General features: G+C 44.5%; 1 protein-coding gene across 1 annotated transcript in view; it reads right to left on the bottom strand.

Moving 5' to 3' along the window:
• Positions 1-5,668: 5,668 nt before the first annotated feature.
• Positions 5,669-26,314, bottom strand: part of Commd7 (COMM domain containing 7) — a gene marked incomplete at its 5' end in the record, with an annotated part of 33,958 nt that continues 13,312 nt past the window's right edge. Inside the window, 8 exons of the mRNA XM_033767105.1 lie at positions 5,669-6,013; positions 6,850-6,898; positions 8,109-8,158; positions 8,423-8,513; positions 8,939-8,976; positions 9,055-9,111; positions 17,858-17,960; positions 18,058-18,111. Of these exons, the coding sequence (XP_033622996.1) occupies positions 5,937-6,013; positions 6,850-6,898; positions 8,109-8,158; positions 8,423-8,513; positions 8,939-8,976; positions 9,055-9,111; positions 17,858-17,960; positions 18,058-18,111 (519 nt within the window). The remainder of the gene's footprint in view (positions 6,014-6,849; positions 6,899-8,108; positions 8,159-8,422; positions 8,514-8,938; positions 8,977-9,054; positions 9,112-17,857; positions 17,961-18,057; positions 18,112-26,314) is intronic.

Here is a 26,314-nt window from a genome sequence, read left to right as displayed (position 1 = left end):
CTGGGTCTTAACCCAGGGTCTCACATGTGCTGGGCTTGCACTCTACCCCCGAGCTACACCTCAGCCAGTGCGTGCTTGGAAAGGCTTCCTCCACTCCAGCAGATGCTGTGTGTAAGGTGGCCGGTCACACTGGGGAGCAGCTGGGCATTGGGGCTGTTGGGGATTCTCCTTGTCACTACCATTTAAATACACACACACACACACACACACACACACGTGTATAGATGTATGTATATAGACTGAAAGGTGAATACACACACACAACCTCCTCTTGCCTTCCCTACTCAGTCAGGACAGTCTTGTCTTCTCCTGTCCTGACCATTTCCATTCTATAATGCAAGTGTGTGTGTGTGTGTGTGTGTGTGTGTGTGAGAGAGAGATAGAGAGAGAGAGAGAGAGAGACAGAGAGACAGACAGAGAGAGAGACAGAGAGACAGACACTGGGGACTGAACGCAGGAATGCTCTACCACTGAGCTACATGAGCTACATGCTTAGCCCTTTTTACATTTTTTATCTTGAGACAAGATCTTGCTAAATTGCCCACGATGGGCTGAAATTTGGATCCTCCTGCCAGAACACAAGGAAGAAGACGAAGAAGGAGGAGCAGGAGCAGGAGAAGATGAAGTGGGGGGAGGGGAGGGGAGGAGGGAGAGAGAGGCTATAGCCCAAAACTATACGAAAGGACAGCTGATCTCTAAACAGAATAGGAATGAGTGAACCATTGCAAAGATGAAATGCTAACAGAAAGATCCAGCACTGCAAAATCCCTGCCTAGCAGCCTGCAGCCCGGATCAATGCTCCTTATCCAGTGGATTACAGTTGTGACAAAATTCCAATAGAACAAAGCAACTGAAGTTCCTGGAGTTCATAATGGGCTCTGAAGTACTGTAAAGGAATTGAGAATATAATCTACTCTAGCATAGAAAAGATAGGATGCCTATAATCCTAGGACTTGGGAGGCTGAGGCAGCAGGATCACTGCAAGTTTGAGGCCAGCCTGGGCTAAACAGGGAGACCCTGTCTCCAAAAAAAAAACAAAAAAGTGCCAGTAGCTTAGGGATATAGCTCAGTGGTACAGCACGCACAAGTACTGCAAAGACAAGAAAATGAAGAATTCCAGTTCTCCGTGAGGAGGTGCTCCAAGAGTGACCGTGGCCTCGCTGCTCTGGGAAGGGCCCCGGAAGATGGATGCCCAGCCCGGCCACCTTGTCATTCGGACCTGTGTGGGTTCCATGTTAAAACTGACCAACCAGCTTCCCCAGATCCCACCTGCCAGAGCCAGGCAGGGGTGCTAACCGTCCTGTCATGGCGGAGGACAGGGGCCAATGGATGCTAAGTGCGGCGCTTCCTGAGCTGAAAACCAGCTTCTATCAAGTACCTCACAGGCTATCGAGGAAGAGAGCCCTGGAAACAAACCACTGATAATGAAGAGCTCGCTGGTCAGTTACTCGGGCATTGTCAGATGAGGACTATGTCCATTTTACACACAGGGAAATGGGCACCCAGGCGGTCCAGCTCCAGAGCCCACACCCTTGGCCCCGCAGCACAGAGCTGAGGGATGCTGCTGGCGCTGAGACCCCCAGAAGTGTGGGGATGCGCTAGAGGCCCAAGGGAAACAGAGGCAGATGAGGTCCTGGCCAGACAGCTGCAGCATGGGACGCCCGCTGGGAGGCTGTGGAGATGGGCCTGAACTTCATCCTGGAGGCCACTCAGCGCTGTGAGAAGTGCATAAAAGATGCTCACACAGGACCGGGGATTTAGCTCAGTGGTTCTGCCGCTTGCCTTGCAAGTGCAAGGACTTGAGTTCGATCCCCGGTACCAAAAAAAAAAAAGATACTCACACAGTAAGCGGGGCTGAAGGCTTGGGTGGGTCAGCCAGAGGAACTGAGGCAAACAGCTGAATGCAGGCAAGGGGCTCCTTGGTCAGACTCTACCTAGGGCCAGTTGGGTACAGCTCTTCCAAGGCTTCCTAAGTGGGTTCAGCACTGGGTGGGCTCTCAGGATCCCAGTTCTGAATCAAGTAGGAGCCCAAACGTCACCAGGAAGCTCTGCCTGAACACAGGCCAGGGACCAGTTTCAGACTCCAGGGCTCAGTTCCCCCTCTGTAACCTGACTGGGTTTAACTGGATTGTACTTTACATATTCCTGTTCTGACCTCCCGTGAATTCTTTTTACGTTATATTCTCACCGCTCTAGGACACCTTGGGGCTATCTCTGGACACTCCTAAAGGTACTGAGTTGTTCCTTTTTTTTTTTTTTTTTTTTTTGGTACTGGGGTATTGAACTCCGGTGCTTGCGCTTGCAAGGCAGGCCACTGAACTGCTGAGCTAAATCCCCAGCTCTCCGAGTTGTTCTTCTTTGAGACTTGCAGACTTGCTGATGGAAGCCTAAACTGAAACAATCTGCAGGGTCCCTTTTGTACCATGATGGTTAATTCTGTGTCAGTCTGGCTGGACTTACTCAAATGTTGATCAGTGCTGGTCAAGGTGGTGTACACCAGTATCCCACTACTCTAGGAAGCTGAGGGAGGAGGATAACAAGACTAAGCCCAGGCCGGGCAATTTACCAACTTAGAGAGACCCTGTCTCAAATGAAAAAATAAAAAAGAGGGCCAGGATCTAGCTCAGTGGTTCCATTACCTGCCTTGCAAGTGCAAGGACCTGAGTTTGATCCCCAGTACCATTAAATAAATAAACAAACAAATAAATAAAATAAAAAAGGATTAAGGATGTAGCTCAGTGCAAAGACCCTGAGTTCAATTCCCAGAAATGGGAGGAAAAGGAGATAGTTGGTCAAACATTATTCTAGATGTTTCTAAAGGTGCTTTTCAGATGAGATTAATATTTAAGTTGGTGGACTTCCGAATAAGGCAGGCTCCCCTTTACAATGTGGGTAGATCTTACCTAATCAGTTAAAGGCCTTATTACAAAAAGCCTGACCTTAGCCATGCCTAGTGGCAAAACACTTGTAATTCCAGCTACTTGGGAGGCCAATTTTGAGGCCAGCCTGAGCAATTCAGCAAGACCCTATCTCAAAATACAAAATATAAAGAGCTGGGGATGTAACTCACACTCTTGGGTTCAATCACCAGAACTGGAGAAAAGAACTCTCCACACACACGTACACGTACACATCCACGTTCTACTGATTCTGGCATTATTAACGCTGGCACATTTAGCAAAACTACACGTCTGGTCACGACCCATCAACACATCAAAATAACCTTGGCCATAAAAAGAGATCCAGACTCTATCACTGATACGAAAAGATCTCCAACCTAAATAAGATCAGTGTGCATGCTGTGTAGTCACTTGTGTAGTAAGATAAATGGTGAAAAATAAAAACTCCAGCCAGGCATGGTGGAACACATGTGTAACCTCAGATCCCAAGAGGCTGAGGCAAGAGGATCCCTGGACTACATGGTGAGACCCTGCCTCAAAAAATAAAGAAATAAAGGGCCAGGGGTTTAGCTCAGTGGTTCCGCCACTTGCCTCGCAAGTACAAAGTCCGGAGTTCAATCCCCAGATCCAAATGAAAAAAAAAATGATAATGAATGATATATTTAAAGAAATAAATAAAAATCCCTTTGTTTACATGGAAGCCTTTGGAAGGGTACCTAAGCAGCTAGTAACAGTTCTGACAGAGGAGGGCAGCAGGGGAACTAAGTAAATGGGAGATGGTTGCTTAATTCTCTTTTATACCTTCCTTCCCTTCTCTCTTTCTCTCTCTCTCTCTCTTTTGGATTTCTGAACTCACTATGTAGCCCAGGCTGGTCTCGAACTCACAGCGATCCTCCTGCCTCAGCCTCCGAGTGCTGGTATCACAGGCCTGCGCCACCACACTTGGCTTATACTTTTTAAAGCAGTATTTGAGATTAAATCTGGGGCCTTTGTGCTGACATCCCCAGCTCTTTTTATTTTTTATTTTGAGACAGGGTCTCAATAAGCTGCCCCTCAAATTTGTAAGCCTCCCGCTTTGGCTTCCCTGTAACCCCAGCTGGGATTACACAGGTGTGCATCTTCTCACCTGGTTGACCTGGAGTTTTTGCCCCCTTTTGGTGCTGAGGATTGAACCCAGGACCTTGTGTGTGCTGGGTGGGTAGGTGCTCTTCCCAGCTTTTTTTATACTCTGATAAATGCACTTACTCTATGACCCCGCAATAACATATCCATCGATATTCACCTTATTTACTTCTATGTGTGGTTCGGATGCCTGCCTTGCAAGCACAAGGATCCAAGTTCAATCCCTGGTACAAAAACAAAACAAAACAAAAAAAAAAACACTTCTATGTGTGCAAAATGACATACACTGTTCAAGATTCTGTTGTAGTAGTGCTTATAAGAGAAAAAGAATGGAAATAAATCAAACACCCACCAGCAGGAAACTGGTTAAATAAATCATCCATTTGAAGATACAGGTATGTTTGTTACAGAGAATGAGGCAACTCTCTATGATCCCATCTGCAACGATCTCCAAGGGAAAAAATGGGATGTAGGATGGTGTATATAGCGTCCTTCAATTTGTGGGGGAAGAAAAAATCAAACTATATGCACATAGATCAGCAAATGCAGGAAGTATCTCTACGATATAGAATAAACTACTAACCATGGCTGCCTCTGAGAAAGAGAAAGAGGTAACTAGGGAACAGGCATGGCAAAGGAAGCAACTGTACCCTGGACCTTTTGTGGCATGGGTATGGGTCATCTATCCAAAGCTGCGTGACATTCTGAGGAGGGAAGAGAAGAAAACCCATGTGATAAACTGGGGATATTCATATGCAGAGCTTTTTTCATGATATCTTTAATCCTATTACCTGACCTGCTCTTATAAATTCCAATTTTGGACCACATATAATCTCACTGGAGACTGAGCCTTTAACAATACTAGGAAGATAGGTTTTTTACATTTATTTTTTATTTTTTGGTACGGGGGATCAAACTCAGGTCCTTGTGCTTGCGAGGCAGGCAGCTGAACCACTGAGCTAAATCTCCACCCCTTTTTTATTTTTTGGAAACAAGGTCTAGCTCCAGGCTGGCCTTGAACTCATTAGGTAGCCCAGGCAGGCCTCAAACTCACAGTGATCCTCCTGCCTCAGCCTTCTAAGTGCGGGGAGACAGGTGTGCGCCACCACTCCAGGCCTTAGGAAGATAATTTTGAAGACAATAGCAGTATTCTCTGGATCGTAGATGACTCTTCAACCCATGCAGAAAGACAGCTTGATTCATCCTTTTGTTTCCTTTTTTTTGGATACTGGGGGTTGAACCCTGGACTCAAAATTGTGAACCTGCTGCCTCATCATCTGGAGTGTTGTGTTTCTGCACCTCATCTTTAAAGCCTTTTTTATTCATCACCTAATCAACAGAGGTGGTCAACTGGAACCAAAACAAGCTAAGATAGCCACTAAAGGCCTGTGTCACTACAGTGCAACAGGGCAAAACCAGAAGAGTGGACAGAGTTCTTTCCGGAGAAGACCAAACAGGTCTGTACACAGGCACCCCAGTAACACCTGACTGGCAAAGGCACCAGCACCACAAATGCAGAACATATAGAAATGGATGGAGCCCTCCACATGCCTCATCCATACTGCCTCTCCCTCACCCAGAAACCAGCTCTGCGTTTGGGAGGGGAGAGGTGATCAGTGGGTCGCTTTGCATCATGGGACTGTTTGTTTACTTTGGAACTTTTATTTTCACTGGTGAATCAGAGATGCCATAGCCTGTCAGAAAATCCAGAACAGTCTCCTGGAAGACAGGTGGTGGTGGTTCCCTTAACGAGGCATTTACAGGGAAGTTGTGCAAGGCCTGTTAAGTACTTAATCCTGTTGTTTTTCAGAAACCTTTTGCACCTGGGCTCCCAAGATAACTGCAAGGAGAGCCCATGGGCCTGCGGGAGGTGCCCCTGGGAGCAGTCCCTGGTGAAGGGACAGGGGACAGCAATCAGCCGAAGCACTCCATGCTGGCTCTGACTCGCTCCATCTCGTGCAGGAAGCTGTAGAACTGAGGCAAAGTTAATTCTGGGGAAAGAAAATTCGGCTTCAGTTAGGTGTTTCCAACTTCACAAAATCACCCAGGAAAATTCTTTTCCACCCAAAGATTTTTTTTTTCCTTCAGTGCTGGGATGGAACCCAGGGCCTCATGCATGCCAAGCAAGTGCTGTACCACTGAGCTGCACTCTAGCCTGGGTTTTTACCTCTTTTGGCTTAGTGGATCTAAACTGCTCTTGATGGGTAATTGATCAGAATACAACAGCTGAGAGCCTTGGCCATAGAAGGATCTCAGCTTCACAAAAGGGGTGGGTGTGGCATTCAATGGCACATTCATAAAGGGACTGAAAACGGTCAAGCTATATTATACACATGTACCAGTCCCCCCAAAGGACACCACTATTCTGTATTACAAACATGCACTAAAAAACCAAAAAATTAAATAAAATGGCCAAACTCTACAGCACAGGGGATGAAAGGACCTCATTCACCGTGTGACCTCTACAGTAAGAGAGTCTTGCTCCGCAGTCTGCTGAATTCTAGCCATTCCCCTACCATTCCCTTTCCCCAAAATCCTCTTCACCTGTGTGATCTCCAACCTGCTGGTGCCTTAGTAACATTTCTTTACAAGAAAAGGCAGGAAGGCTGGACCGGGAATTTAGCTCAGTGGTACCGCCGCCTGCCTTACAAGCCACAGGCCCCAAGTTCAATCCCCAGTACAAAAAGAAAGCAGAAGAGAGGGGAATGGCTCCTTCACAGCTTGGTGGCGAGCTTTTCTTGTGAGAGGTGGTTTGTCCTGACCACACCAGCCCAACCGACTGAAGAGAACAGAGAAGTGGAAAGGCTCAAATGAAATCCAGACTCACCTATATACACATTTTCAATTTGATTTCCTTTCTTAACCACCAACTTTAACTAATTATTAAAAAAGAGAGAGAGAAAATATTTAAATTAAAATAATGACAACTGGGCAAAGAAATGCTGAAAAACCTGACCACCTAATTTAACCATCCCAGAGCCCCTTGTCTGCTAAACATTTACTCTGCCACCAAGCAACGGTCCTGGGCCCCGTCACCCAGCTTCCAACTTGAGAATCCACAGAAGCAGTCTGGACTGTTGACCACTAAATTCTAACAGTTTCTATGATTATAAGAACATTCAAACCTTTTTTGTTTTATTTTTATAGTACTGAGGATAGGGCTGGGGATTTAGCTCACTGGTTCTGCTGTCTCCCTTGCCAGCATGAGGACCCGAGTTCGATCCCCATTCCCCCTCCCAAAAATATATATATAGTACTGAGGCTAGGCTATGGGCAATCTCTCACTGAGCTACACTGAAACCTTTTTTTATTTTGAGACAGTCTTTCTAAATTGCCCACGTTGGCCTCAAACTTGCTATGTTCTTGCCTCAGCTTCCCAAGCAGCTAGAATTACAGGTGTACACCACTATGCCCGCTAGATTTAAATCCTATTTTGTTTTGGTGCTAGGATATGAACCTAGGGCTTTCTCAGTGAGTGATATCCATAGCCTTTCTATGTTATTGTTATTGTTTTCTTTTAAAATTTTGCTTGATTTTTTAAAAATTAATTTATTTATTTTGGTTTTTTGAGACAGGGTTTCACTATGTAGTTGAGACTGATCTGGAACTCACTATGTAGCCCAGGCTAGTCTCGAACTCACGGCGATCCTCCTGCCTCACTCAGCCTCCTGAGTGCTGGGATTACAGGCATGCACCACCATGCCTGGCTCTTTTTGATTTTTTTTTTTTTTTTGGTATCGGAGATTGAACTCGGGCCCTTGTGCTTTCGAGGCAGGTGGCGGAACCACTGAGTCAAATCTCCAGCCCTGTTTTCTTTTTTATTCTGAGACAGGGTTTTGCTAAATTGCCCAAGCTAAGCTTGAATTTGAGTACTAAGATCGCAGGTATGCATAGCTCCACACTCAGCTCAGATTTAGTATGTTTTTACCAAGTCAAAAAATCACCCCATTATGCGGCCGGGGATTTAGCTCAGTGGTTCTGCCACCTGCCTTGCAAGCACAAGGGCCCGAGTTCAACCTCTGGTACCAAAAAAAAACAAAAAAAAAACAAAAACTCCCCATTTTCAAAGATTAAGAAGAGACTTACTTGTAAAAAAATACTTCCCACTTTCTCCAATTCACTGCTCCCAGATGTTACTGTGACACAAAAGAAAAAAATAATAAGTGACTGGCTGGGGACTTCCCAAGAACAGCAATTCTGCAGGTGGGCCAGCAGACGAAGGGTCATGTATGAGGATGGCAAGTCAACCCTGGGAAGGACCATGGGATGGAGATGGTCAGCATACACAAGGCAGCTGCAGGTTCCACTCCTGTGTGCGACTAACGACACGTCCCCCACTAAGGATCCCCAAAAGACTCTGCAACCCAACCCACATAAGTCACGTGACCTGGGACCATTACCTCCAAACCTCCATTCCATATCGACAAGCTGGTTGATCATCAGGGTCTGACCTACCGCCCACTGAGCAAGGGCAGGGGCGTTCTGCTTCCACTGGAGCAAGAGTAAAGAGCCAAAGTCATAACGGCGTTGGAAAGTCCAACTGCCCGGCCATATGTGGTATTTCTACAGATGGTGGGAAGAGTGCAGCACCGAGGGCTCAGCCTGGACCCACGCACCTGGGGCGAGGGTGGGGACAGAGCAGCAGCAAAACATACAAATGCTTCCTTTCATTCCAAGATTTGCCTATGTTGGAACAAAAACTGTATGACATTTATACTAAATCAAATCAGAGGGAAAAAATTAGAGATGCAAAATATAGTGCTGGTTAAAAGCTATATATCTATATCTACATATATCATTCACATGGAACCAAATGAAATGCATTGGTGGGTTTGCTTTGGTTGTCTTTTCCATTTTTTTTTCTTTTTTGTGAAATAAAAGACAAGGATCTTAACTTTGATTAAAAGGAACTATACCTTTTCAGAAAAGTACGTGGCTTTCTCCTCACTGAGACCTGTAAGGGAACAAGAGGATCAATAACAATGAAAAGCTGCACAGGTGCTCTCCATAGCAGCCCTGGACCATGACCTACCCAGAGTTATGAAATCTGCCCGGACCTGCTCGGCCGTGAGACTCTTCTTCAAGGCACCTGGGAGGAGGGAGAGAAGTCTCAAAAAAGGGCAAATCACTGAATCATTTGGCAATAAGGACTTGACAGGCACAACCTATATGACACAGATGACAGAAGGGACTTGCTCCATGAAGAGCTCAAGCAGGGGAGAAGATGAGCTTCTGAAACTAGGTTTGTTCCTCTGCAACACAGTTATCTATCTCTTAACATGCACAGGAGACACCGGATTCAGTGAGTGGCTACTTGCTGAATATGGTCACTTACATTTCAACTAAAATTTAAAAGTCCAGCCCTCAGTTGTACTAGCTATTTCAAGTGCTCCAACAGCACATTCGACCAGTGACTGCTATACCAGATGGTATAGATTACAGGCCATTTCCATCCACACTGAAGTCTCCTGTGCAGTGCTGTCCCGGGAAATCAGCTTTTATGCAGAACAACAAGATGGGCCAACAGTCTGACCTATACATTCACAGGCCACATACAGAGGTGCTGTCTGTCATGCCTTCCACCTCCAAGTCCTGGGAACATTCCCCCATGGGGACAGCTTTGTTCTCTCTAGGCTCCAATTCCTGAAAACAAAGTTTTACCAGCAGTCTCAACATTTAAACTTGGGGGCCACAGTCCAGAGTCACAATTTGACACCCATGTTAACTTTTTCTCCTTCCAACTTACCAGATGATTAATTAAGGAATAAGAAGTCGTCCATCACTATAAAGGGAGAGCTCTGAAATGAACCTATGTCTAAGTCCCCACCCCCAACCTCTCTCCAGAGAAGAAAACCCTAAAGGCTGTTGTGCCTGTAAACTCAATCCCTTAAACAAAGAGATCTTTTGTCTCCAAAACTGGACTGAGCAAGGAAAGATAGGGAAATTAAAAAGGCAAGACCCCAGGAAGCCTCAGCCACAAAGGCTCTTGAGATGGGAGCTAGCCAACCCAATCAACTCATAATTACATGTGCATATCCAGTTCAGACCCAAGTTTTACATTTATTTAATTTTTCTGTGATGCTGGAGATCCAACCCAAGGCCTCACACGTTCTAATCAAGTGCTCTACTCCAACTCAAGTTCCAAGATTTTGCTAGAAGATCCCAAAATATTGTGAAGTGAAGATTATTATTGGAATCTTTAATGTACCAGGACATGAAGATAAAAAAGATCAAGGTTTTCTAGGAGAAAATCCGGCAAATGCATATATTGCATTGTCAAGAGATTATCCAACAGATATGACCCCCAAAGCATAAGTGTGCTGAGATGTATGTTGGAAACTCTTTAGCAATATAGGGAGCAGGGATAAAAGTCATAAATAATTGGGTGTTGGTTTTGGTGCATTCACAGTACCCCTGTGTATCAATGGGATTTTTTTTTCATGGTTGTGGGGATTTATTTAGCCTAGGGCCTGGCACATGCGAGGCAGGTGTTCTACCACTGAGCTACACATGCGCAGCCCTTTCCACCTTTTATTTTCAGAAGGGTCTCACTAAATTGCTCGGGGCGGGACTATAGGAATGTGTCATGGTACAAAATTTACCAACGTGATTTTATTTTGGTTATTATTATGTTTTAGTTTATTCAGACAGGGTCTTACTAAGCAGTTCAGGCCGGCTCTGAATTCACCATGTAGCCCAAATGGCCTCGAACTCCCAATGATCTTCCTGCCTCAGAATGTGCCACTCTGACAGGCAGCCAATGTGATTTTACACTTGATCTTAGCCAAAAGGCCGAGAAGCGATTCAGCCAATGTGATTTTAAAAGTTAAGTCAGCACTAGGCACACGGCTCAGGGGTACAGTGCTTCCCTAGCATGTGCAATGCCTCAGGTTCCGTTCCAGCACTTAAGCACTGAGGGAAAAACAATGGCGAGGTGTAGTGGTACAGACTGCTTTATGTTACTAAGAGACTGAGGCAGGAGAAGTTTGAAGGCAGCCTGGGCAATTTAGCAATATCTTCTCTCGAAATAAACATATAAAAAGGGTCGGGGATGTAGTTCAAACGCCAGTGTCACTATCACACACAGACAACTTAAACTGTGTCTCTGTGTTCAAAGCCTTCTAGTATGCCTTATTTTGTTCACAGTAACTTCTGAAGGCTTTACAATACCCACGCGGCCTGGACTCCCCACGCCTCCTCCGCTTACTCCGCTGGTCTCATGTTAAGCCGGGGCGGCTCCTACCGCAGAGCATTGGCCCTTGCAGTTCTCGCTGCTGGGAACACACTTCCTCGAATCCACACACAGCTCATCCCCTCGCTTCACTCAGGCCTCCAGCTGAATCTCCATTCATCAGTACAGATACCTGACCATCTGCTTACAGTGGCACAGCCTCTCATTCATATCCTCATACTGCCGTGTCCTTCCACACTGTATTTACAACCACCTGACTCTGCCATACAGCTGTCATCACTTTCAGTACGAGGACGTCAGTTCAGTGAGAACAAGGACTTGGCACTGGATATGGTGGCACATGCCTGTAATCCCAGCTCCTCCGGCAGGTTTGGGCCAGCTCAGGCAATTTAGGAAGACCCTGTCTTAAAAGAATTAAAAAGGGCTGGGGACGTAGCCTGGTATAAAGGTCTTGGATTCAGCACCTAGTACCATTAAAAAAAGATTTGGCTCATTTTGTTATGTCCCAAGCTCCTAGAAAAATGCCCAGCACTACTTATTGATTGGGATAAAATGAAAACATGTGGAACGAAGAAATCCATGCAACAAAATACTATGCATCCTTTAAGAAGAATAAAGTAAATGGAAACAAAGTCTTAGTAAATAGAGAAGGGTGGAAGGAGTGATGGGAGGGCAGGGGTATGGGAAAAAATGAGAACCAAGATCTGTCATGGAAAGGTACAAGATCCCAACGACGAATGCAACTGTTCTGTATACTTAAAAACTACCAATAAACTCAATAAGATTAAAAAAAAAAAAGAAGAAGAATGAGGTAGCTCTCGATGAGCCACTTTGCAAAATACAATCATCCATTAGTATCTAGGTTTTAGGACTCCAAAACCCATGAATGCTCAAGTCCATTCCATAACACGTTACAGATTCCACACGTAACCTGTGCACATCCTCCTGTGCTTTACATCATTTCTAGATAGGGCCGGAGATTTAGCTCAGTGGACCCTGCCTGCCTCAAAAGTGCAAGGTCCTGAGTTCAATCCCTGGTAGAAAAAAAAAATTAAATCAGAGGCCAGGGATTTAGCTCAATGGTTCCACTGCCTGCCTCACAAGCACAAGGTTCCGAGTTCAATCCCTGATACCAAAAACAATTAAATCATCTCTAAATGACTTAGAATACCTAATACAAAATAAATCTCATAGGCCTTACTGTGCATGCTGGTTTTTGTTTATTTCATTTTGTTTTCAGACATGATTTTACTATTTTGGCCAGGCTGATCTTAAATTTTCAATCCTGCTGCCTGAGTGTCCTTTGTGCTGGGATTATACGCATGAGCCACCACTCTTTTTTTTTTTTTCTTTTTTCTGTGTTGCTGGGATGGAAGCCAGGGCCTCATACATCTCAAACATGGTAGTCAACTGCTCTGCGACTCACTGAGTTATACCCCCAGCCAACTTGTATTTTCTTCCTTCTGTCCTTCTAACTGTGCTTGCTTCAGCAGCACATATAGTAAAGTTGTTTAACCTGGGAGGAGGCAGGAGGATCAGTTAAGTCATGTGTTCAAGGTGAGCCTGGACAACATAGTGACAGCCTATCTCAAAAAAAAAAAAAAGTAGCCAGGTGTGGTAGCACACACCTGTTATCCCAGTGCTAGGGAGGCTGAGGAAAGAGGATCAATTGTGAGTTTGAGGCCAACCTGAGCTATGTAGTGAGATCCTATCTCCAAAAAAACAAAAACAAAAAGGAAAAGAAAGAGTAGTTACCATTAAAAATATATTTGCTTTGTTGGGCGTGGTGGTGCACGCCTGCAATTCCAGCACTCAGGAGGCCGAGGCAGGAGGATCGCTGTGAGTTCGAGACCAGCCTGGGCTACATATTGAGTTCCAGGTCAGTCTCAACTACATAGTGAGACCCTGCCTCAAAAAACCAAAAAACAAAACAAAAAATATTTGCTTCATACTAGACCTTGAATGTTTTGTTGCTTTTGTGTATTTTAAGATAGGATCTCACTATGTAATTCAGGCTGTCCTTGAACTCAGGATTCTCCTGTCTCAGCCACTGCACTGCTAGGATTAACACATTCATGATGGGGCCATAATTCTGTCTTGCTGCCAGGCAATTTGAATCACCAGTGGTACACGCACGACTGTCCCACTTCTACCATCAGTAATACAAGCTGCCCGATGGGATAGTCACGCACGTACAATCCATGGTTCAAAACAGTGCCATCGTGCCTGGCTTAGGCCTCAAGTCCTTAACTCCTTTCTCAGCTTTTTTCTTGGTGATTCTTTTAGTCTAAGCAAAGATCAGTCACAAGACAGCCATGCTGTCTTCATCCTGTGTAAGGGAATCTTGGTGAAAACTCCTGGAGGAGGAGACAGGAGACTGGAGGGGAGGGTGACGCCATTCATCCAGCTGTCACTGTCCCCGAAACCAAGTGTGCCAGTGAGTCCACGTGGAAGAGAGGTCACAGTGGGAGATCACTGTGGGAGCCTGAGGCAGGAAGATTGTGAATTCAAGCCCAGCCTGAGCAGTTCAGCAAGACCCTGCCTCAAAATATAAAAAAAGGGAAGGGTTGTAACTCAGTGTGAAGGTGCTGGGTCAATCCCTAACACTGAGGAAAAAAAAAAATCACAGTCCTCTTGCCTCAGCTTCCCAACGAGCTGTGATTACAGGCATGTACCACTAGGCCTGGTTCATGAGTATGACTGGGACGCCTGTGTTTAGAGACAGTGCCAGGAACTGAGGACAAAGAAGATCTATCTACTATCCTCAGTAAACTGACTGAAGAAACTAGATCCCGAAGATCCAAGATGGTGAATCGGTATGTGCATAATTCAAGTGGAGATAAAAACAAAAAGCTGTAGGCTGATAGGACAACCAGATTAAACTTCAAAAAAGGGCTATCTTGAAGATAAGTATTAAATTTTAGCTTTAGAGGAACTAAGGTGACCTTGATGGGCAGAGAAGGAATCTCACTCAGCCAGTGAAATTCCTTCAACACAAATTTACTGACTTAGTCAGAGACCAAGCACATGCCAGCCTGGACTCTCAATATTCTGCGGGGCTGAGGCAGGAGGACCATCCATTCAATTCCAGCCTGGGTAATTCAGCAAGACCTTGTTTCAAAACAAAAAATTAAAAAGGTCATGGTTGGGGCCAGGCATTTAGCTCATAATTCAGGTTCCGCCGCCTGCCTCACAAGTGCAAGGTCCCAAGTTCAATCCCCAGTACCAAAAAAAAAAAAAGGACATGACTCAATGTGAAGGCACTGGGTTCAACCCCCAGTATGGGGCAAAATAAATGACCGAAAAGCAAAAGACCTTCATAGTAATATAACAAGTAAATTCCACAGGGCTGGGGATGTAGCTCAGTGGCACCACACCTGCCTCACAGGAGCAAGGTCCTGAGTTCAATTCTCAGTACCAAAGAGGGGGCAGGGGGAAGAAACACATAAGTCATATAGAGTATAAGGTGAAAAGTGCTGGAGAAAAAACAATAGAGCAGGGTCAGGTTAGCAATACTGTGAGACTTAGCTCAATGAATCTGATACTCCCATGCCTTATATGCTGAATATTTTCCTTCCAGATATAACAGCACGGTGGTGGTTAACTCCAGGAAGATGAGATGAAAAGATATGTCTGACATTTACTTTAATCCACTTTGGGGTTCTAGAGACAGAGGGAGGGGAGGAGAGACGGGAAGGAAAGAGAATTAAGATGTGTTATGTGTACCAGATCCCTGTGATGAATGTAATCTTTATGTACAACAAAGATGTACTAATAAAAATAAAATAAAATAATCCAGTTTGGAAAGCAGTAAGAAGGGGTGGATGTAGACTAAATGATAGGATCTGACCACTGGTTGATACATGTTGAGAGGAGTATCTTTTTTGAGGGGTATTTTTTTTTAAGAGTAGGAAAAATTTATTGAGGGAAAGAAAGATTCTGTCGAAGAGAGACAGAAGGGGGACCAGAAAGTGGGTTGCCTGCTCATCCTAATTTTCAAAGATATTTTATACAGCAAAGCAATGTGGTAAGGTGAGTACAAAATGGGAAGCTACAAGGTGGACATGAGGTGGGGCAAAACCATGACCAACCAGTAAGATTACAAGTACAGTCACCCAGGTAATATTGATTAAATGGGGTCAAATGGGGAACAAGACACACAGCAAGCTCATACAAGGATTTTCAGTAAGAGTAGGGGTCAGGGATATTTCCTGGAAAGGCTGGGTTACCACCTTGGCCCCCAACCCAGGTGATTGAAACCTATTTAGAATATTGATCACTGCTATTCATCCCCAGGGGAAGCACAAGGGTATAGTCCTTTCTCTCCTTTTACAATTCTGGCCTTCAGTGGATGTGGCTTGATTGTCCTCCCTGTTGGCTTCTTGCTGTGTTGGCTCCTTGAGGACAGCCCTGTCTAACCTCCTACAGAGATCTAATTAACTTACCTATCTGCAATATTCCCCATCTGAAGAAGTACCCCAGCCACTGTGAGGGGGGAAAGGGGGCAGACAGCTCTGCCTGCTTCCAGCTGAAGAGGGGCATAGCTGTGATCAGCAGTTACAGTTACTCTACAGAGCGTCTGTCTAAAGGCCTTTGGTAGGTGCCTGGCATTGTCATCTTAGTAGCTGTGTAGCTTTTAAGTCTGGAGGAGACAAAGCCAAAGAAACAGTTAAGAATGCATGGGCCAAATTATAAGGTCACAGCATTGCTGTGAATATAGTTCACAAAGAGGATAAGGAGGTCAGAATCCAACACAGAAGTCATTTCGTACAGTCTAGCAGTTATGAGCTGTTTACAAGGTCAATCTGGTGGGTCCCAGGAAAAGAAATCTAGCACATTTGTCATTAGTTCCATTTGTACGACTGCTTGGAGTTTGGCAGCCTCATTCTGGAAGCTTTGTCTTTAAATCCAACAGCCACAGAGGGGGGAAATGCCTTGAACCAAATACTCCGACCAATAATCTTGGTGGAAGACCTCCAAAATGATATAAGGAGAAGAGATGTAACTCCCAAACATTCTAGATATCCAAAATGTGAGTTTGTGTTCTCTAAAATCGAAGAATGAATTCTAGGAACAACGGAGGTTAAGAGTAGGAAAAATTAATTGAGGAAAAGAAAGCTTCTGTCTAACAGAGACAGAAGGGGGACCGGAAAGTGGGTTGCCCCTTGGGGGGCGGTATTTCTGAGACAGGGTCTTACTGTGTAGTTCAGGCTGGCCTTGAATTCACTACATAGCCCGGTAATCCCAGCACTGGGGAGGCTGATGCAGGAGAGTCATTTTGAGTTTGAGGCTGTGAATTCAAGGCCAGCTTGAACTACACAGTGAGACCCTGTCTTAAAAAACAAAGCAAAACACAATAAGGCAAACAAACAAAAAGAAATGGAGAATACAAGCCAGAAGACCCTGCAGAAAAGGAAAGTAAAAGAAACAGAAATTATTGAGAGCTAACTGAGAAGTACAGCAAACCAAACCAGAGATCTTAATTTGAGAATCTGCAAAGCTTCCCAACATTAACTAGTCAGAAGTGATTTAGATCCTCACATTAAGTGAAGGAAAGTTTTATCTCATAATGTGATACTGAAACATAGTCCTAAAAGCTACCTGATCTACCAATACATAAAGAGCACCTGCTTAGCAAGCACAAGGTCTTAACTTAGATCCTTAGCCAGACACATAAAACCCTCCTTGACTCTCGCCTTCTGTTTTTCCCGTGGTGCTGAGGATGGAGGCCAGGATCTCATACATACTCTGCACGAGCTCTACCGCTGAGTGAACCCCCAGCCTGGGATTGTCACTTGACTCTCTAGAACCCTGCACTGCATTGAAAGTGTGTGATGTGGCTGGGCACAGGGGCATACACCTAGAGGCCCAGCTCCTCTGTAGGGTGAGGTGGGAGGATCACACATCTTTTGTTGGTTTTTGTTTTTTTTTTTTCTAGTATCAAGGATCAAACTCAAGACCTTGTGGATCACAAGTTTGAGCCTGGCCTGGGCAACTTAGGGAGACTCCCTTTTCAAAATTAAAAAAAAAAAAGGCCGAGGATGTAGCTCAGCACTCCCTAGGTTCAATCTCGGGAAGGGGGTGGTGTGTAAATGATTAATTACCCTCCATTTCCATCTCTTATGTGGAAGACACAAGAATAATCTGGGGATTGAGTCCAGGATGTAGACGGAGTGCTGCAGCGTGCTGTTTTGCACAGCACTCCTGTTGCATTAGACAGTTCTCCCTTGGCTTCCTGTGAGGACTGTCCAGGACCACCTACGATACCAAAATGCAGATGCAACATGCAAAATGTGTTTGCATACAACCCCCACACAGCTCCTGTTTGCTTTAAACCACCTCTAGATGATTTATAATACCCAATACACTGTAAATACTGCATAGACAGACAGTAGTTACACTGTACTGTGTAGGGAATACAAGGGAAAAAAATGTCTTCAGATACTTTCAGCCTTGGCTGGTTGGATCCACGGCTTTGGAGGCCCAAGGACATTACAATTCCCTACTGGCCAGGCCTCCCTCCCCGGTCTGGCTCATGACTGACACTCTGAGGCAGTGCCCAAGGTACACTTGGAATGACTACCCGGAATTAAGGAATGCTCAGGTAACAGCTCCTCCCACAGCTGCTCAGAAGGCTACTCACCATTTGGAATCAGAAGGAGGCTTTTCACAATGCTTCTGAGGGGGCCAAGACTGATCTGATTAGCGGTGGCAAATTCAGAGAGCTGAGCCACAAACCTTTCCACCTGTAGAGGGAATAGCAAACAGCAGGCCTTCACTGTCTGAGCTCCTTGGGTGCACAGGCCAATGCTTGGGGTCTCTCTTTATCACAGAATACTTTACCTCCTTGGGCTCTGTTAGGAACTGGAAAAGTACTTCTGTCAGGGCTGAGAACTGCTGTAAAGAGAACAGCACAGAACATTAGTAGTACAATCCCTACTCTAGGGCCAGTGTACCAGGCTCCTCCCATCACAGATCTTTTGAGAGAAAGTAAGAACAGGTGCTGATACTGCTTCTGCTGCTGCTTCCTCTTTGGTTTTTCTTTCTTGGTACTAGGGAATGAACTCAGGGCCTTCACACTGAGCTACACTTTCAGTCCTTTCTCCATTTTTAACTTTTATTTTTTTATTTTTTGGTACTGGGGATCAAACTTGTGACCTTATGCTTTGAGGCAGGTGGCAGGACCACTGAGCTAAATCCCCAGCCTGCTCTTCATTATTTTTGAAACAGGGTCTAACTTGCTAAGTTGCCCAGGCTGGGCTCAAAACTTGTGAGACTTAGCCAGGCGTGGTGGCACATGCCTGTGATCCCAGTACTTGGGAGGCTGAGGCAGGAGGATTGCCACAAGTTCAAAGCCAGCGTGGTCTACATAGTGAGTTCAGGGCCAGACTGAAATATAAAGCAAGACCCTGTCTAAAAAAAACAAAACAAGGGCCAGGGATTTAGCTCAGTGGTTCCACCGGCTGCCACGAAAGTGCAAGGACCCGAGTTTGATCCCCAGTACCAACCAAACCAAACCCCCAACAACTTATGATCCTCTTGCCTCAGTTCACCTGCTGTTTTTTTGTTTTTTGTTTTTGCTGGGGGGACAGGGTCTTGCTATGTAGTACAGGCTGGCTTTCAACTTGCTATGTATCTCAAACCAGCCTGAAATTCATGATTTCCTACTTCAGCCTCTTGAGTGCTGGGATTATGGGTGTGTTTCATCATACCATGCTTTTTATACCTATTCTTTTTTTTTGGTACCAGGGATCAAACTCAAGTCCTTGTGCTTGCAAGGCACGCGGCAGAACCACTGAGCTAAATCCCCAGCCCCTGATACCTATTCTGATCACCAAAGTTATAAATGTTCATACTACCATATCAGTGTCAATACATTCACATCAATATACTGCCTGAAAAGCACAAATATTTTATTGGGATACTTAGAAGACATCAACGGATCATGTGTGTAGGTGGACATACATGTCTAGGGTCCAAATTCACACAGAGAAAGATCTGAAAGGAGAAATCACCAAAACACTGAAAGCAATTACAGGGCTGGGGTTTGACCCAGCAGTGGAGCACTTCACAGCAGGCCCTAGGCCCTGGGTTCAATTCCCCAGGGCTGCCACAAAACAGACAAAAACAAACAAAACCCATCCCAAACCAGTTACTTCTGTATGGCAAGACACTGGGCGATTTTAATTGTCAACATTTCATTGTAACACACTCACTGTCTGTCTAGGAATATCTCGTTTTGTGCACATTAATCTTTTTAGTAGTGCTGTTTTGTTAGGGATTGAGGATTTGGGCCTCCCAGAAATTCCTCTGTTGAAGTTCTCCCTCCCAAAGTGCTTGGACTTAAAGGCAGCCGCTGAGGTGATAAAGGTCACAAGACTAGGACTCTAACTCCACAGGGCTGGTGCCCTTATCAGAAGATGAAAAATAGCCAGGGCATGGAGGTGCACACCTGCAATCCCAGCATCTGGGGGGGCTGAGGCAGGAGGATCACTGTGAGTTCGAGACCAGCCTGAGCTACACAGTGAGTTCCAGGTCAGTCTCAACTACACAGTGAGACCCTGTCTCAAAAAAAGAAGATGAAAAGGTTAGGCAGGAGGATCTCAAGTTCCAGCCCAGCCTGGTCAATTTACCAACTTAATGAGACTCTGTCTAAATAAATAAATAAATAGGGTTGAGGAGTTAGTTCAGTGCAAAGGCCCTGGGCTCAGTCCCCAGGAACACCCCCTCCAACACACAAAAGCAATATATTAACTAAAGGTAGAATACGAAAAGCTTTTAGCACAAATGATGGCAATTAGCGTAGCCTTAATTATAGTCACTAACCCATTTGATCCACTTTCCAAGAACCACATAACATTAAAAAAAAAGCAGCCAGGCTTGGTGGCACATGCTTATAATCCCAGCATTCTGGGGGCTGAGGCAGGAGGATCTGAGACAGGAGGATCACGGGGAGTTCAAGGCCAGCCTGGGCTACATATGAGTTCAGGGTCAGGCTGAACTACAAAGGGAGACCCTGTCTCCAAAAACAAAAAACAAAAAAACAAAAACAAACAGCTAGGCATGGTGGTACATGCATGTAACCTCAGCACTCGGGAGGCTGAGGCAGGAGGATCACCATCAGTTCAAGGCTAGTCTGAACTACATAGTGAAACCCAATCTTTTTTTTTTTTTTTTGGTACCGGGGATCAAACTTAGGACCTTGCCCTTCAGACGCAGGCGGGCGGCACCACTGAGCTAAATCCCTGGCCTGTGAAACCCAATCTTAAAAAACTGAATGAATGAATGATTGTAAGACCTATTCAGCTGAAAGTCCTTAAAGTTGCATGTGTAGTATGACTGTCAAAGGTATCTGCCCCTTCTGCTTTGATATACTGAACTCGACATATACAGTACCTGCTGAGTGCTACATTATTTACGAACTTCTAGCTAGGCTAAGTGGTGCACACCTGGAATTCCAGCACTTGGGAGGCTGAAGCAAGGAGGACTGGGCTACATAGCAAGATGCTGTCTGAAAATATCAATAAAAAGCATTCCATCTTAAAATATAAAACTATCCTGTGCACGCATGTGTGTGTGCACACACACACACACACACACACACAGAAAAAAGAAAAACTAAGTGGCCAGAGGTATAGCTCAGCATATAGCACTTGCCTAGAATACTCAAGACCTTGAATTTGGTCCTCAGTACCACAAGTAAAAGCCAATTAAAAATACAAAATTAGGGCAGAAAAACTTGAAAGTAATACATGTACAAAGGTTTGAAAAGACCCAATTAATACAAAGTAATATAAACTAAAACCTCTCTCCTAAGCCGCCCTCCGAAGTCCACTTGCCTCAAGTGGTTAATGCTAACATATGCTCTTAAAAAACAAAACAAAAAAGGATGAGCCCAGCCTAGAAATTTGGTGACTTAGTGAGAGCCTGTCTCAAAATTTTAAAAAATATCATGCGTTTGTAATGCAGCATCCACTTTGTAAATAAAAATATGCACAAACACACACATGTACACACACACACACACACACACAATTTAAAAAAAAATAACAATGTAAAAAAGATGATGATGCATGCCTACAATCCAGCACTCAGGAGATTGAGGCAAGAGGATTACTTTGAGTTTGAGGCCAGCCTGAGCTATACATTGTGAGCTCAAGGCCAGCTTGAGTTACATAGCAAGACTCTGTTTCAAAAAATAAAAAACAAGGGGGCCAGGGATTTAGCTCAGTGGTTCCGCTGTCTGACTCACAAGTGCAAGGTCCTGAGTTTGATCCCTGGTACCAAAAAATATATATAAATAAATAAAAACAAGGGTCAGAGATTTAGCTCAGTGGCACCACACCTGCCTTACAAGAGCAAGGTCCTGAGTTTGATCCCTGGTATCCAAAAAAGAATCTGGGTTCAATCCCTATACTGTACCCCAAAAAAAAGTATCCTAGGTCAAAGAATATATAAATTTTTAAAATTTATTTATTTATTTGGTTGGTTGGAGTTTTGAGAAAGGGTCTTGCTTTGTAGTTCAGGATAGTCTTGAACTTACAATGTAGTCCAAACTGGCCTTGAATTTACAGTGATCCTCTTGTCTCAGCCTCCTGAGTGCTGGGATTATAGGTATGCACTACTATACCTGGCCAATATATACATTTTAAATTCTAAGGAAATGTTATCTGGAAACTTTTTTAACCAATGTCGATCCAGGGATCATCTTTCTATACCATTTAAGACATTGAGTATTAGCATTATATAACTGCTAACTCTATGTCGTGAAAACCAGAACACCAATGCCTGTGGTGGTGGGCACCTATAATCAATCCCAGCACTCAGGAGGCTGAAGAAGTAGGATCTTTGAGTTTGAACCTTGCCTGGTATATGAAGCAAGTTCCAGATCAGCCTGGATAACATAGTGAGACCCTGTCTCAAAAATAAACAAAAAACATGTGCAGTCAAGAACTGGTAAAAAATTGTCCCCAATCTATATTTTTTCCTTTATTTCTTTAATGTTTTCCCCTGCAAATCTGCGTAACTGTCAGCTCTGACTGTATTTCCTGTGCTACTCAGGGCCTTCTAAAAAATGGGGCTGTTCATTACTGACCATCCACATTTCCATTTGTAGGCCTCAGCCTAGTATTGGACTCCACTTTAACCTTGTCAGGTCCCATCCCCCGTTTCCCTCTTCTCCAGTGGAACTTCAACTAATCTGGTCTTGGGCTGTTACTGACCCCTACCCCTATCTCCACTTTCCCAAACCATCCTTATCCCTCAAAACCCTGCTGCCTAGACATCAGACCCTCCCAACAAGAAAGGGACCCTACCTCAAGGAAACAACAGGGTGGGAGACCACCTAAAGAATTGGATAAGATATCTGTAAACAATGTATCAGATAAGGGGTTAATATCTCCATAAAAGGAGAAAACCCAATTTTAAATATTGGCAAGAGACTTGAATGGATATTTGTCTTTTCCTTTCTTTTTTTTTTTAAATGTTTCAGACAAGGTCTCCCTATATAGTCCAGGCTGGCCTGGAACTTGTAATCCTCCTGTGTTAGTCTCCTAAGGGTTGGGGTTACAGGTGTGCACCACCATACCTAGCATGACGTTTTCCTTTTTCTTTGTTTCTTTCTTTCTTTTTTGAGACAGGGTCTCACTATGTAGTCAAGACTGACCTGGACCTCACTATGTAGCCCAGGCTGGTCTTGAACTCAGTGTTCCTCCTGCCTCAGACTCCCGAGTGCAGGGATTACAGGTGTGTGCCACCACGTCTGCCTTAGTTTCTTATTTTGGCAGTACCAGGAATTGAACCTGGGACCTCATACGTGCTAGGCAAGCACTGTACCACTGAACTACATCCCAGCCCATTAACATTTTTCAAAAGAATACATACAAATGGCCAACAGGTATATGAAAAAATGTTCAACATAACTAGTCATCAGGAAAATGCAAATCAAAACCACAATAAGGGTTGGGGATGTAGCTCAGTGGTTCAGTGAGGGCCTGAGTTCAATCTCTGGTACCAAAAACAAACAAACAAACAAAAAAGTGAAACAGGGGCCAGGGATTTAGCTCAGAGGTTCTGCTGCCTGCCTCGTAAGCACAAGGTCCTGAGTTCCATCCCTACTACACACACACATACACACACACACAAACACACACAAAGTTGAAAGAGGCTAGTGATGCAGCTCAGCAAGACAGTGCTTATGGGGAAGGCTTGGAGTTAGGGGTTGAGGGTGGGAACTGGGGATACATCCAGAGGAAAGAAATCTGTGCATCAGAGAGAGCTCTACTCCTATGTGTATTACAGCACTACTCACAACAGCCAAGATATGATTCAATCTAAGTATGCACAATGGATAAAGAAAATGTTGGGTATATATACAGAGTATCACTCAACCATTAAAAAAATAGAATACTTTACAACAAGATAAATGAATCTGAAGGACATTAAGTGAAACAGACAAACACTAAATGACAAATACTACTAAATGATCTCACTTATACGTAAAATTGGAAAAACAGAACTACAGAGAGAATGGTGGTTATCAGAGGCCAGTGTGTTGTAGGATGACATGGGGAGTCATTAGTCAAAGGACAACAGGACATTTACGGGAACCAGGAATGTAGCTTAATGATAGTGCTATTACCTACCAGGCAGGAGCTAGGTTTGATCCTGAGCACTACCTCAAACAAACACACACATACAGACACACACACACACACACACACACAATTTCACTTCAATACGAGTAGTAACATCAAGAGATTTACAGGCTGGGGATTTAGCTCAGTGGTTCCGATGCCTGCTTTACAAGCACAAGGATCCAAGTTTGATCCCCGGTACCACAAATAAATAAAATAAAAAATAAATTATATTAAAAAAAGATTTACTATACAGCATGCTTAATGCTCTAGTTAATGATAATATGATGACGTATAGTATGGCATGTGCCTACAATCTAAGGAGTCTGGGAGGCTAAGGCAGGAAGATTACAAATTCAGGACTGGGCAATTTAGCAAGACATAAAAAGGGTTGGGATATAGCTCAGTGAAAAGGCCCCTGAGTCAGGGTGGCGGGGTGGGGAGTAAGCTAGAAACTGGAGCCAGACATAGTACACCTATAATCCCAGCACTCAGGAAACTGAGGCAGAAGGGTCATGATGTGGCCAGCCTGGGCTATCCAGTGAATTCTAGGCCACTCTAGGCTACCTAGCAAGACCCTGTCTAAAAAGGAATACACTCTGGTAATGGTTAGGCCAAGAAAAAATAAACCAGAAATACCTGTTTCCTTCCCCTGGAGGAAAAACTGTCTGGCTGGAGTGGGGAAGGACAGAGAAGGGTGGGGGGCATTCACTGTTTAGTTTTCATATTATTCTTTTTACTCTGGTGATCTGCAGCAGCCCCAGTGCCCAGCTGCTCCCCAGTGTGACCGGCCACCTTACACACAGCATCTGCTGGAGTGGAGGAAGCCTTTCCAAGCACTCACTGGCTGAGGTGTAGCACGGGGGTAGAGTGCAAGCCCAGCATGTGTGAGACCCTGGGTTAAGACCCAGCACCTTAAAACAGAAAAGGAAAAGGCAGATAACAACCAATATTTCACAAGACAGTGAGGAACACAGGTTTTGAGGGCATCCTGGAAAATTTAGCAAGACCCTGCCCCAAAATAAAGTTTTTAGGCTGGGCATAGTTGCACATGCCCGTAATCCAGCACTTAGGAGGAGAATCTCTGCAAGTTAAAAGCCAGCCTGGGCCATACAGTGTGTATGAGGCCAGCCTGAACTACTCATTGAGATCCTGTCTCAACAAAACAAAACAAAACACATGAAAAAGATAACTCTGTAAGGTAATGTATTTGTTTCTCAGATTTAACCATTTTACAATGTACATATAGTTCAAACCACGTTGTACATGGTGAATGCATATAATCTTATCAATTTTTTTTCTTGATACCAGGGAATGAACTTAGGCCCTTGCACTTGCAAGGCAGGTGGTGGAACCACTGAGCCAAATCCCAGGCCCTAATCTTATCAATTTTTTAAAAACTCAAAATTATTCTATAGCATGTGCAAGACCCTGAGTCTTTGGGGTCGGGGGTAAGGGAAGAGGCAGGAGGAGGAAGAGGAGAAAAAGAGAGGCTAAATAGCAGGAGCAAAAGAAAAGGAAGAAGGAGGAAGGAAGGAAGGGAAGAGAAAGAGAACTAGGTAGCTGGGTTCTCAACTTCTGAGGCTCCTCCTGAAACCCTGCCTGGGGCACCTGGAATCTTCAGTCTTGATAAACAATACAAACTTGGTAGAGAAAATTCCTTGCAGGGTTTTGCATTGTCACAGCATCTTAAAAAACATAAGTGCACAGCACAAAATTGTTAAATAATTCTCCCTGTATAGCTTCCTCTCCTTGTAACACTCACCTACCCATGACTGTCCACGCAAATCAAAATCTTAACTATTCTCCTTAGTAACTCTAGAAGAGGTGCTCAAGGTCATTCCAGACCAGAGATGCAAATCAGCCAAACAAAGAGACAGCAATTTCACTTAGCAGAACAGCAAACACAGAAGTTCCAGCACTGATAGGGGACAAGGAAGCAGACAGGCCCCACCATGAGGACAGTAGTGTGTGGGGGCAGCCTGGCAAACAGACGCTTCTGTAGGCTGTGCTTACTGTCGAAATGGTCATGCCACTTGACCTGGTAATTCCCTAGTAATTCTTAGTAATATCCTTCAGATCTGCTCCAGACACACACAAAACTGCTCCTTGAAAACCCTGTTCACTCAAAGAGCTGAAGACAACTGAAGTGTCTATTAAAAGGAGGCTGATTAAAGAAATTATGAAAGGTTGGGGATGGGGCTCATGGTAGAACACATACTCAGCAAATACCAGGCCCTGAGTTCAATCCTCAACACCCACAAATAGGTATACACACACACACACACACACACACACACACACACACACACATTACAGAACATACGTTTCAAGGAACATTGTGGATACATGCATCAAAAAGAATTGAGGAGGTGGGAAAGGGATCTAGCTCAGCGGTTTGATTGCCTGCTTTGCAAGCGCAAGGACCAGAGTTCAATTTCTGGTACCAAAAAAAAAAAAAAAAA

This window comes from Fukomys damarensis, unplaced genomic scaffold (assembly GCF_012274545.1).
Source record: "Fukomys damarensis isolate Sample0158 unplaced genomic scaffold, DMR_v1.0_HiC HiC_scaffold_22, whole genome shotgun sequence".
Taxonomy (NCBI): domain Eukaryota; kingdom Metazoa; phylum Chordata; class Mammalia; order Rodentia; family Bathyergidae; genus Fukomys; species Fukomys damarensis.
Note: the sequence above shows the minus strand (reverse complement) of the source record. Positions and strands in the feature narration are given on the sequence as shown.